Source organism: Centroberyx affinis, unplaced genomic scaffold (assembly GCF_046629955.1).
Source record: "Centroberyx affinis isolate AG114_WGS23_722 - 3 ecotype Tasmania unplaced genomic scaffold, CSIRO-AGI_Caff_v1 ptg000558l_1, whole genome shotgun sequence".
NCBI lineage: Eukaryota > Metazoa > Chordata > Actinopteri > Beryciformes > Berycidae > Centroberyx > Centroberyx affinis.
In genome coordinates this window covers 66477-80219 of record NW_027279201.1, presented here as the reverse complement: position 1 = coordinate 80219, position 13743 = coordinate 66477, and the positions used below count along the sequence as shown (strand labels likewise).

At 40.0% G+C, this 13743-nt stretch overlaps 1 protein-coding gene across 2 annotated transcripts in view; it reads left to right on the top strand.

The window, feature by feature from the left end:
- abcc9 (ATP-binding cassette, sub-family C (CFTR/MRP), member 9) overlaps nt 1-13743 on the top strand; it is a 52253-nt gene that overhangs the window by 31072 nt on the left and 7438 nt on the right. For both annotated transcript variants that reach the window (XM_071518223.1, XM_071518224.1), the window contains exons 24-35: nt 113-212; nt 424-497; nt 821-980; nt 1624-1768; nt 2200-2269; nt 2548-2705; nt 3155-3247; nt 4400-4502; nt 5587-5700; nt 6460-6580; nt 9435-9565; nt 11128-11206. In XM_071518223.1, the coding sequence (XP_071374324.1) occupies nt 113-212; nt 424-497; nt 821-980; nt 1624-1768; nt 2200-2269; nt 2548-2705; nt 3155-3247; nt 4400-4502; nt 5587-5700; nt 6460-6580; nt 9435-9565; nt 11128-11206 (1348 nt within the window). The remainder of the gene's footprint in view (nt 1-112; nt 213-423; nt 498-820; nt 981-1623; nt 1769-2199; nt 2270-2547; nt 2706-3154; nt 3248-4399; nt 4503-5586; nt 5701-6459; nt 6581-9434; nt 9566-11127; nt 11207-13743) is intronic.

Below are 13743 nucleotides of genomic sequence, written 5' to 3'. Positions count from 1 at the left end.
CACACACACACACACACACACACACACACTCCATATAGGTCTATTTAAGGAGCTTTATTCTTTATCTAATGTAATGTTTCTATTGTAATCCACTGTCTCTCTGTGTATCTAGGATACAGAGCTGGACAGCCAGACGACACTGGAGAGGAAGACGCTAAGGAGAGCTTTCTACTCCAGGGAGACCAAGAACCAGATAGACGATGAAGACGAAGGTAATAGAGCCTTGCAGTCTTTTAGCGCATTTTCAACATTACAAGCAATTTAATGATAGGATACAAGGCTCTGCATCTGTGGTGCTTGATGCCATTTCCAACCCTCAGGTCTATATTACTAAATGTAAAAGATGGAATGGAAATAGTGTGTGTAAAATTGTTTGCTTGTAAATTTCCCTCGTCAATCTCATACCCGATTCCACCCCATCAGAGGAAGAAGAGGAGGAGGAAGATGATGACAACTTGTCCATGACCACGAGCAGACGATCGAAGATCCCATGGAAGGTAATCCATCCATTCATCCATCCATCCATTCTTCAATCCACGGATTTTTAGTTCTACAAACATTTCTCGGAAGCAGAGCTGCTCTGGAGGCAGAAATAATCTCATTGGTTGAGTGAAACCTCGATGGGTTGAGCCAAAGAACTGCAGTTTTAGAGAACTGGCAAACTTGAATGGCAAATAAGGAACTCTGGTCAAAATCTAAATAAAAAATTGAAATAGCAATGACATCTATCCATCCATCCATCCATCGTTCCACCCATTCTTTCATCTCTCTACTCAACCGTCCATCCGTCCATGAGTTGTAATGAGCTGTATGTCCTCAGGTGTGCTGGCGTTACCTGTCTTCCGGAGGTTTCTTCATGGTCTTCCTAATGGTGTCCTCCAAACTCCTCAAACACTCCGTCATGGTCGCCATCGACTACTGGTTAGCTGTCTGGACCTCCTCCAAAACCAATCAGAGCACGGGGGCGGGAACAGAGGGATCTAACGGAACCACATCGGCTGACGGCAGCAACAATACAGCGTCCCTCCCTGGTGCTTTGGATGGCGAGGTATAGTATGACTGACTCGAGTTATATATCATATGATGGTATAGCTATGGTGGCTGGACAGGGAAGTTATTTGAGTTTGGAAAAATGCAGGGTCAGTTGTTGAGATCAATAGAAATTATTGGGTGTAATTTTGTGAACTAGCTATAAGAGTGGATACAGGTTAAAGGTTACATGTGTTAAGAACATATTTTAAGTGGAACTGTATGAATAAAAGTATGATGGATTGCAAAATAGCAGTAGAACATACTGGGACAAAGAGAAAAATGAATGAAAATATGTACAATATGAAAATACACCAAAAGATGAAATATAGGCAGTATGAAATTATATAGTGATTTAGTGACATATTATATACTGTAGTGAGAAATTATAAAACTATATGCAATATAGGAAAAAAAAAATGATAATATGAAGAAAACAAATATGTGACAAATATGAAGAAGAAAAATATACAGTAGTTTTATATAACTTATAAGCATTTCTGAAACTTTTTGTCTTTGTATGACTGTGTGTCTACTTATGTGTCTGCTTTGTGTGTGTGTGTGTGTGTGTGTGTGTGCGTGACCTACAGCCTGACTATCTGCCAGTGTTTATCGTCCTGTGTGGGGCTGGCATCACTTTATGCCTCATCACCTCCCTCACCGTGGAGTTCCTGGGTCTGTCTGCAGCCACCAACCTGCACCACAACCTGCTCAACAAGATCATCCACGCTCCCATCAGGTAAAGACACACACACCTCCACAACTTGCAACATGGAATTTAAACTCAAACAAAATTCACACACCCGGATTCTTAATTGGAAGTCACAGAAATCAACTTTGTACACAATTGTTGCAGAGAATTTGATGAAAAAGTGATTTGTAGATCTGTTACTTCAAGACACTTGTGATTTGTAGACATTGTCACTAAGAAAAACATTGGTAGTCAGGTGTTCCATTGATTGGATCAGCTGTTAGATTTCCTATTTATTTACTCAATTATTTGTTAATTTTATTTACTCATTTAACTTTTACTGTCGGTTTATGCTAAAGCACTTTAAATGGTTCGATATTTATTTCAGGCACTAAAAGTAATACTTCAAAATGTTCTCCAAGGTCAGCAGGTCTGCTTCTTCATCATCACTGATCATCACACATCATCTCTGTCCTCAGGTTCTTTGACATCACGCCCCTGGGGCAGATCCTCAACAGATTCTCAGCTGATACTAACATCATAGACCAGGTGAGTGGGTGCTGAATGGAAGATCCTGGGCAGGACGGGTCATAGGTTTGGTTTACAACTCTTTCAATCCCCAGACCCTCTTATGGGACACTCTATAGAGGTTTTATGGGTGATTCTCATCATCATTTGCTAATTAAAATATCCATATATCCTAGATAACGTCCCTTCCTTTCCTAGGTCTCTTTATTCCCTGCTTCCTGCACCACAGTTCTCTTGTTAGAGGACAGAGACTCACATTTTCAGGCGTCTCGGTGTCTTTCTCACTCCTTCTTTTTCAGCATATTCCTCCCACCCTGGAGTCGTTGACCCGATCCACGTTGCTGTGTCTGTCGGCCATCGGGGTCATATCCTCCATCACGCCAGCCTTCCTGATCGCTCTGGTCCCGCTGGCCGTGGCCTTCTACTTCATCCAGAAGTACTTCCGGGTCGCCTCCAAGTGAGTCCACAGTGTAGGCCTAGTAATTGTTGTAGACTAGGGGCGGGTCGATATGGGTTTTGAAGGCCAGTATCGATACAGATATTCCTTCGGATTGAAGCTGCCGTTATTTCATGCTGATATTCTTTAAATTTGACCATATTCATGCATCAAAAATTCCAAGTATTCAGGGTCTCTCCTAGAATTTTTTCTGTCTTTTTGGATTTTATCTTCTATCTTTCTGCCTTATACACACAGCACACCCATCCACATACATCTTTATTAGAGATCAGTTTGTTATTACTACCTTGCATTAAGAAATACTGTTCAGTGAGCGAATAGATGACAGCAGCTGAAGTAAGAAAGGTACAGTGCTGTAAAGGGATCAAAACAATCAGATTTAATGTTGGGTCTTAAAATATTAATGCTGACTCTCTCTCTCTGTCTCTCTCTCTGTCTCTCTCTCTCAGGGACCTCCAGGACCTTGATGACTCTACCCAGCTTCCTCTGCTCTGCCACTTCTCTGAGACTGCCGAAGGCCTCACCACCATCAGAGCGTTCAGGTAAGAAATACCGAAAGATAGAAATAGAAATACAGTAAATGGATACATTTTTCAGATGAATAGAAATCCAGTGACACTCAGATGTAGTCACTTAGTGTTCCCGCTCAACAGTTAATTTACATTTCCTCTGCTTCTCCTTGTTCTGTTTGGCCTTGAGCTATTTATTATATTTTACAGTACTTGAAAAGTGCTATAGAAGTATTATTATTATTGTTAGTAGCAGTAGGAGTAGCAGCAATAGTAGTACCAGTAGTGGTTATGGTAGAAGTAATAATACTAGTAGTAGAAGTAGTAGTTGTTGTTGCAGTAGTTAGGGTACCAGACCTGTATTACTAGTAATTGTAGTTGTGCAGTTGTGTAATTGTAATAGCAATAGCAGTAGTAGCAGTAGTAGAAGCAGTAATAAAAACTAGTAGTCCAACATTGTTGTAGTTATGGTAATAGTGCTAATAGTAGTAATAGTAGTAGTAGTAGTAGTTGTAGAAGTTATGGTAGTATTGCTAGTTGCAACAGCAGTAGTAGTAGTTGTAGTAATAGTTAGTGTTATAGTGCTAGTAGTAGTCATAGTATCGTCTAGTATTTCTCTGTCTCTGCACGTTCACCCTCTCTTTCCCAGCATCAGTCTAATCCAACATTAAACAGCTCTCACGCTTTCCTCTCCTCCCTCCCTGAGGACTTCCTCTACTCACACACACACACACGCACACACATCACACACAAATACGCACACACTCAATGACTCACACACACATATGAAAGCACATATCATGCACACACACATAGAAAAACTGATTCTACTGCTGAGGCAGATACTTGGCAGTCACTGGCCAGTTCCCATTATCATTATCCACTGGTCTCCATCCAAACCAAGTCTCTGGTGGAGATGCTAGTTATTCACTACTGCATGCAGATAGGAAAAGATGATGAGTTTGTTTTGTTTTTGTTTTTTTTTGCCAGTTTTGCTCCCCTGTAACCCTGATTTTGATTCACATCTGGCCTTTTTATTGTTTTATTTCATTGGTTTCCAGTTGCTATTATTTTATTGTTTGTTTTATTGTTTGTAAAGCACTTTGTAACTCCATTTTGAAGAGCAATAGTTGGCTGAATGAAGAGATGCATACTATATCATGTGTATTGAAATGCTTGTTTCAGACATGAGGCTCGTTTTAAACAGCGCATGCTGGAGTTGACAGACACCAACAACACGGCCTACCTGTTTCTGTCTGCCGCCAACCGCTGGCTGGAGGTCCGAACGGTGAGGAACAGTTTCATGATTTCAATTTCATGACACTTTGTTTGTAACAATAACAAGGAGTCCAATCCTGCCTCCTGTAATCCAACATCAAGTTATTTTTAGCCTCTGCAAATGTAAAAGGTCATCCATGCTTTTATCTCATCTTTGTAGACTCTTGCAACTCTCTTTACTTTGGTTTCAATTAAAAGTAACTTGCATGTCTGTAGCTTGTTCAGAATGCAACAGTATCTCTATACTGGTTACCAGTTAGAGTTAATTTTACAATTATACTGATTGTGTTTAAAGCTAGGAATGACCTCAGGCTACACTGCAGACCTTTTACTGTCCTTCAGTTTAGACTCAAGAAAAAAGGTGATTTTACCATCAGGGTCTCTCAGAATCAGAATCAGGCTTTACTGGCCAAGTATGCACACATACAAGGAATTTGAGTTTGGTTAAAAGCCCCAGCTCCCGTTTCTTACATTCATACATACATAACATTAACACCTACCCCACACATATATACCTCCCTACCATGTGTGAAATATGCACAAACAATGACAATATAAGCACATACAATGACATCAGTGTCATTAATCTGGCATCTCTGCAGGGTGCTGAGTGTCACTGTATAGAGTGCAAATGTATGTGGTAATGCATATTGTGTAACACCTTGTCTGAGGAACTTGAACTATCTAATAGGGATGGGACGATATTTCGAAATTCAATATATCGCGATACAGAAATGTGACGATACGTATCGTGGGGCAGAAAAATTAATCGCGATATTAGCTCCATTTTATTCGATATATCGCATATCGAATCATATAATGTGATAAGCATATCGTCCCATCCCTACTATCTAAATCATCATCTTTTAAATCCCTTCTTTAAACATAGTTTTATGGACTTGCTTTGGTGTAATATTTTTTGTTTTTGCCCACTTTTTAAATGTTTTCATCATTATTTTTATCCACTTTCTGTTTTGAGTGCCAATTTTTTCTTCTTTCATTTATATATTTTTCTCATTTTGTTTCACTTTAATTTTGAATAATTGCAATATAGACTAAATAAGCTTTCTTCTTCTTCTTTCCCCTCTCTGCAGGACTACCTAGGAGCGGTGATAGTGCTGACAGCAGCGGTGTCCTCCATATGGAGTCTACGCTACGGTCTGCCTTCTGGAGGCCTGGTGGGCTTGGGACTCACCTACGCCCTCACTGTGAGTTTCCACTGCTCTCATTGCCTCTGTCTTTACCTCTCTCTCCCTTTCTTTCTCTGCTGGGCATGCGATTTGTCTGTCATCTTTTTTTTTTTTGCTTTTTTATAACTCTAAATACTCAAAACACCAGCTTAGCCAAACCCAAACAACCCATTTCATTAGACAGATGGCATTTCAAAGTGCATTGCAAGCGGATTATAAGCCCATTACAAGCATAGACTAATTTTTCTTACAATGTAATCATCCAACAAACATCAGAAAATTACATTCAAGTTAATATCACGTCTTCAACTATACACTTTCCCCATAAAGCATTCAGCCCCCTACATTTTTGCACATTGTATCATGTCCTGCTCTCATTATAATAATTATTCATGCACTTACAATGTGTTTATAATGTGCTTATGATGTGTTAAATGCCTTATAAGCACAAGTTCCCAGCATTTCTATCAGGCCATTACTGTCGGATTGTAACTGTATGGGCAGCTCATTCAGCATTCTGCAGTGTCTGCTTACAGATGGATGCTGACAGCAGGAGTATTGTTTGTGTCACTTGAAACATTAGTGTTTAACTGCTAACTTGTGCATGTCTGCATAGATTCAGCTGTAATATACTGAGGTTCAGATGGCTGCAGTTTAGAGCAAACAGAACACGCTTAAAGGAACAAGACACTGAACCCCTACCTGCTTACACATAGGATAAGAGCATCAGCTTAATGTATCAAATGTAATGTAATGTCTTTGGATGCCTCTATACAGGTGACCAACTACCTGAACTGGGTTGTGAGGAACCTGGCGGACCTGGAGGTTCAGATGGCAGCGGTGAAGAAGGTCAACAGCTTCCTCGGCACAGAGTCGGAGAACTACGAGGGATCTATGGGTGAGTTCTTGTTATTAGACATTTACATTAACATACTATCAGATATTTACATTGACATACTGCATAACATACTGCACAACTGCCTTCACCTTTAAGGCATTTTTTCAGATATTGTTTTCCAGAGTGACTTGAATGACAGAAAAAGTCGACATTTGTACATCATTGTAAGTAGTTTTCAAGTGTAGTGCAAGGGGCAACAACATTTATGAGAACTAGAGAAGGGTAGCAGGTACTTCTTCTACTGTGACTACTACTATGAATTACTATCAACTGAAGTACTTTTACCCTCCTGATGGGGGGAGCAGGATGATGGATTGGTTTCCCTCCATTCGTTTATTTATTTAGTTCTCATGTCTGTCCGTCACATGCAGTATCTCAGACACCACTGATTGGATTTTGCCGAAACGTGGGAAATGATGCATCTCACCGCTGCATTCCAGCATTTCCATAATTACATTCATTGTTTGAGAACAATGAAGTAAGAAAACTAAAGGGTCACGTTGTGGCAAAACCAAACCTTTTACACATTATATATCCATCAATACCTATTAAAGGTTTGTTCACCAAGTGAGATTTTCACACACAAAGCCAAGTACAAACAGATGAGGCTTGTACGCCTGTTAAAGGTTCATGACCGAGACAGAGTGACCTTTTACAATGATAAAACCCTTGTTGGAGCATCATTGTAACTGTATGTGCGTGTGTGTGTGTGGAGAAACTTTATAACTGTCTTCCCCTCCGCTTGGAGTCCAGCAACTGTTTTGAGTGTCTGGGATGTGCTGTTGCTATGGTGAAATACAAGTGTTCCTGGATGGGAGGATGAGCCAGACCCTTGGCAAGAAAGATAAGATAGAGACTTTATGTTTTTTTATTATTCAGCCTTTGTTTAACCAGGTTGAATGTCTTTGTCGAGGGAGATCTGGCCAAGGAAGCAGCATCAAGACAAACAGAAAAGTGGCAGACAAAAAACATACAAGTCAGAATATAGTCAAAATCACATAAAAGAGAACAAAAAGTACAAATCCTCTGTGTAAGTGGTCCAAAATTCACCAGTAGGCTAAAGGGCCAAATCTATTTAAATCTCGACTAAACAAAGCTCCTCAGTGAGTCTGCCACAAGATCTTTCAATAACAGTTAAAATTTTCCAAGGGAGACCAGCTTTTTCAGCTTTAAATCACTTTGCGTTAAGTTCTGTGAAGAGGGAGCAGAATATATGAAAGCAATTTTGCCTAATTCAGCTCTGACCGTCGGGACACATAACCAAAACAACTCCTGAGACGGAGGGAAGGCAGGGAGAAAGGAGGAAAGCGGGGGAGTCAAGAGCAATCATCAAAGAAAAGGAGAAACTGGGCAAGAGAAAGAGACAGAATAGCCGATTTTTTTGGCAGAATGTCTTGAAAGACAAATGAAGGAGGAGAGAGAGGAGTAAAGGAGAGGGGCTCCTCTTTTTCTCTCCATCTCTCTCTCTCTCACTCTGTCTCATAAGGGTCAGCTTATTCCTCCTGACCTGGTGGTTTCCGGCAAATAACCCGTGAAACCCTAAAACAACCCCCAAAACCCCTGAGCGAGAGTAGAATAGAGCGGTTCCTCCTCTCTGACATCATGGAAGCTTCCAGCTCCGGCTGATAACAGCGTCAAATCCTCCGGGAACTTTCCACAGTAAGGGAGGAACAAGCTGAAGGTAGACAGAACTAGAGCCATAAAACTGTTATCTGCTGGATTTTATCCTCCTACTGGCACACACACACACACACACACACACACACACACACATGGAGTGTATTACTAATGAAAGAGTGGGTTTGGAGTAGACCTGCATGATATTGACAGATAAATCATTCAAAAATTTGTTTTTTTTCCTGAGTATAGCAATTGCAGTATGAATTGCGCATGCAGGCCCCACTGTTTCACTAATGTCTATAGGGAATCTGAGGAGCCCTTTAAGCACTTTAATAGGAAAACTATACTATATCTGGAATGTTATGACTTGGTCCATATGGTCTATATGCTGCTGTTTATACAAGCCAGGACTGTAAGATGCACAGCCAGCAAGCAGTTGGTGCTGTCTGTTTTGTGTTTCCATTGTCTTGTTCTCCAAATAGTATTTTAATAGTATTATTTTTTTTTGTTTTTTGTTTTTTAAGATTCTTTTTATTGGCTTTCAGTATTTCAACTGTACAATAACTAACTATAATCAAAATAGGAAACACTTAACAGATATACACAAATTAGAGAAAAAGATTTTAAAAAAGAGAAAAGAGGAGTGTGAAGTTGCTTCATGGTATAAATAGGAAAAATGATTGTATATATAATGTAAGTATGTATAGAAGAAGAATATATCAAATTGGGATTATATAAACATTTGCCACCGACACTTTAAGTATGTATGAATGGCGAGTGTGGGAAAAATTACAGCATTATTAGGGTGTAAAACAACAGCAGTAGGACTTACTGAGGCATAGAAGAAATTACTTAAGAATATTTATGATATGGAAATTTACCAAAATATGAAATATGTATGTATTCGATACATACATTTATGGAAATTTAACATTTCAAAAAAATATCAATATGTATGCAATGCGTGGGATATGGGAATCTGAACAACACAGATATGTGAATTTATAGCAATATACAGCAGATATGTTATGGTGTTTTTGTGCTGTAAAAACCTCCACCACCTCTCTGCCTCCTCCCTTCCCACCTTCCCCTCTCTCTCTCTCCCTCTGAGGTTGGGGCTTCATTGTTAAGTGCGATGTGCTTTGAAAAAAAAAAAAAAACACCTCTCCGTGGGTTGTTGTGGAATTTCAGCTCTCTCCCTGCCTCTCTCCTCCTCTCGTTTCTCTCCCTCCAGATACCTCTCAGGTGCCTGAGGACTGGCCCCAGCAGGGTGAGATAAAGATCCAGGACCTGTGTGTGCGCTATGATCCCATGCTCAAACCGGTGCTCAAGCACGTCAACGCATACATCAACCCAGGCCAGAAGGTAATTAACATGATGCTGCGAGGAGAGAGTGCGAGAGAGAGAGAGAGGGAGAGAGAGAGAGAGAGAGAGATGGGGTTGGGTGTGTGGTAGATGGGTAGGGTTAAACCGATACGGGTTTATAAAGGCTGATACCAATATTTTGTGCCGATATTGAATAGCTTATATCTATTCAGATATCACTTCAATGTCTCACTAAATAAATTTGACAATTTTCTTGACAAAACATTCCAAAAAATTCACAAGTAGTCAGTGTTTCCCCCAGAATTGTATCACTGTCATGGTGGAAAAGCCTCTGGAACATCATTTACAGAAACTAAAACTCTCTATTGACACCCAGGATGATAGTAATAATCAGAGGTGGATGACACTTTTAATAAGGGCAATATTGGCCTGATATATTAGCCCAACTCCCTTCATTAGCTGAAAAGCATAGGCCTGATGTGCTTTGTAACATAGACCTGACATAAATCCATTTCATGCACAACAACTTTTTCCTTAAATGTTCCAGATCTTTTCCATTAAGAGATCATGTGTGTTTCAGAGCTACTGCCAAAACTCCAGAAAATGTTCTCTAGCAATTTGCTGTTTCGTGACCAAGTGACATTTCTGTAAAAGAGCCAAAGTTAAACTTGCAATGTTACGTATTCCATGTAAGGAAATTCAGGTAATTCACACACCATTGCTGGAAAGCTTGGGCCTCACATCACACTGCATTGATAAACTAGCGATGCGTCTATAGGCAGAAGGGAAGGGAACGTTCTCAAGAGGCCAAGGAGAGGAAACACATAGGAGGTATCAGTGATCATGAAGGAAGGATAAGGGACAGTTCAAGGGAGATTGATATTGATTTCATTTTGATAATTTAAAGCTGCACTAGGCAACGTCACACTTTGTTGGCCCCAAGTGGCCTCGAGAGATAACGGGTTTGAATTTTTGAAAGTTTGAAGGACTTCATTACCCAGAAATCATGTAACATGACATCAGTAAACTATGCACTCCTTGGATCTAAATCTTCTTTGTGACATGGTTCTTCTTGTTGTTAGAGAAGACCAGCCAATTTTTTTTAATATAAATCATAACGGTGAGCCTAAAATCTATCTCTTGTAATAAATCCCAAGGCAGAGTGAAAACATTGAGTAGAAGGAGCAGCCTGTGAATACAAAATTTCTCTATAATGAAATACAGGCATGACTGTGGAATGTACAATGAGTTTTCTATTTTCAAAAGACAAGCATGCTTTGCTTCTGTACGAAAATACATTTTGACTTCACACTGTTCATATTCAAAAGTAAAGACTAGCATGTGGATTTTGTTTGAATGTGGACTTTCCCTTTAAAGTCACAGACATACGCCTCCGTGAAACTGTGAATTGACACCTAGTGACCAAACTCCACTCCACACACAGCATGAGCATGCTACCGGCTTGTTATCACACAAGTGCCTTATTCCTCAAGGCAGCGTTACACTGAATAGCTTCTTGACCCATCTCTCTCTCTGTCTCTCTCTCTCTCTGTGTCTCTATGTCTTTCTCTCCTCCCTCCCTCCCTCCCTCTTTTAATTAGGTGGGCATCTGTGGTCGGACAGGCAGTGGGAAGTCGTCTCTGTCCCTGGCCTTTTTCAACATGGTGGATATGTTTGAAGGTTGGTCTGTCTCACATCACCCCCTTCACACAGAGAGAGATCATAATAAGGTCCAAGCATCAGCTCTTCTGTCTCTGTCTGTTTCCTTGGTTTCTATCCCTGTTGACTCCTACTCTCTCTCATCTTTCTCTTGCTAACTCTGTCTGTTGTTTCTCTCTCTCCTCGTCTCAGTCTCTCCAACTCACTGTTTGTCTCACAGGAACATCTGAGGAACATTGACCCCGGGTCTCTAATTGTCACCCATGTACTTTGCCCAAAAAACAACCCAACTCTCTTTGTGCCTCAATTTCTCTCTCGCTTTCTCACGTTCTTTCTTTCCGCCTCCTCTCATCCACCACAAAGGTAGAGAGGATGTACAGCCTCCCCATCCTTCAATACAGTCCTCTTCTGTGAAGAGGGTACTTGAACCTCTCAAAATAATCTAATAGATCACATAATATGATAGATGATGAACCACAAATGAAGACAATCTTTAGTGCTTCACACTTGTTAGGCTTGCCAGAAAGGCCAGCATCTCCATGTGCTACTGTGTCTAAGAGCCTGTAGGGTTTTCATTAGGTCCTTGTTGAACTGCCATGTCTCAAATGCTGCTGAGCTGCTAATTCATTAGTTAATTTATGATGTAACTACCCAGGGGCTTACACCACATACCATAGAATGTGAAAGGAAATATAGGGTGCTTCCTCAAGTCTTATGATAATCACCATTTTGAAATGCATTGAATGGCATTTCTATCCATTCAAAATCTGTGATACAGGCACAGTTTGGTTATAGCAAATGACAGTAAATGCACAGGTAAAAATGGATCTCTTTTTTTTGTCTTCACATGAAAGCATGAAATTTGGCCAACATTACCTGAGACTAAAGACCAATATCAACTTGCTCAATACTAACCAGATGTTGAAACTCTCCATGTTTCTCATTGATGAAGTCTAAATGTCCCCTCTGCCAATACTTTCTGTGTTTACATAGCACCATAGTGCCATGGTGACTGTCACCTCAACTCACCATGAAGATGGTGAGTTGAGGTCATATTAACCAGATGCTCTTGCTGTGTCTCATTTCTATAAAAATACTTAATCATTTAAACAGTATAACTCATAACAATACAGTACAGAACTTTATTTGTCCCTGTGGGCCAACTGAAGCAGTGTAAAAGCTTAACAATACTCTACACATAGCAAATGTTATCACACAAAAATCTTGCATAGGATGCAGCACAACATATAATAATATTCTAAAATGTAGATGCAGAAGAAATACAGTGGATATTAAAAGTCCCTTTCAAATGTTCTAGTTTTTAAAAAACAACAACATATCAGACATTTACACTTTCATTAGGATATAGTAACTAGCAAAATCCAGACAAAAACAAAAGGCTGCTTATTTTTGACAATGTAGTAAAAATAGAAAACTAAAACATCATAAGCGTAAGAGTACAATTTTATGGCCTTAGTTGTGTATATCTAAGCTAATAGTAATAACTTGCTGCCATTTGTAGCTGCCAACATGCAAATTTGCCTAGTATAGCTTTAAGATAGTTGTTGAGTTGATCATTGTACAGCTGCATTCTTTAACAGGTGCTACATGTAGCATTTTAACATCATTAAATCATGACCAAATTAATTTTAAGGCATTAGTATTATTACAGTAAACAAATGAGAAGACCATCACTGAGCAGATCTGCAGCCTCTACACTGCATTTTACATTGAGCCACTGAGTTGAATTTGGTGGGAAATCTGCTGGATTGCTTTACAGCACAAAGGGAGATTGCTTTACTGAATAAAAGAGGAAGAGGGCGCTGTTCCTTTAGCCCAAATGGAGCTAAAGCTTTTAGAGTTTCTGGCAATAGGAGATGGTGGAAGGAGTGAAAGGCCAATGGAAAAATCACTTCCAACATGTTGATCTTCTTCAGGGAGGGGGAGGGGGGACAGGAAGCAGCATGATTTATGGGAATTGTGGTTGTACTGTTGAGAAACACTAGCACTGACAATACCACTGGCGTGAGATAAAGTACCAACCGTCTCAACCACGGTCTCGTTCGTTTACGGTACTTATGCCAAGGTATCATAGTTAATTTGACAGTGATTCATTGATGTTTAAAAATGCTACATGTAGCACCTTTAACTCAAAACCCCATAACCCTTTCAGTATCCCATTCCTTTTTATGGTCTAAAGAGGGAATTGTAAACCCTTTCATCTTGGGACCCAAACAGTGTAAATCTAGTCCCTCTTGGTTTCAAACACATTACTAATCTGGCTATGTGAAGCCCATTCGGCTATTAGACCCACAAAATATTTAGGTTCTGACCCGTACAGTACATTAAGAAACCTTAGTCTGAAGTGCTTATTCACTGATGATTACTCTCTGTGGATTGTTCCACTGCCTTGCTTAGCTTGAAGTGTGGACATCAGTGACTTCAACTCCCCACACTACAACTAACCATTTAAAGCACTGTAGGCAGGCAATATTGCTTTAGTGGCAGGGAGAAAATCAATGTACATAACATAGTGGGCTTTTAGGGACAGAAGCATA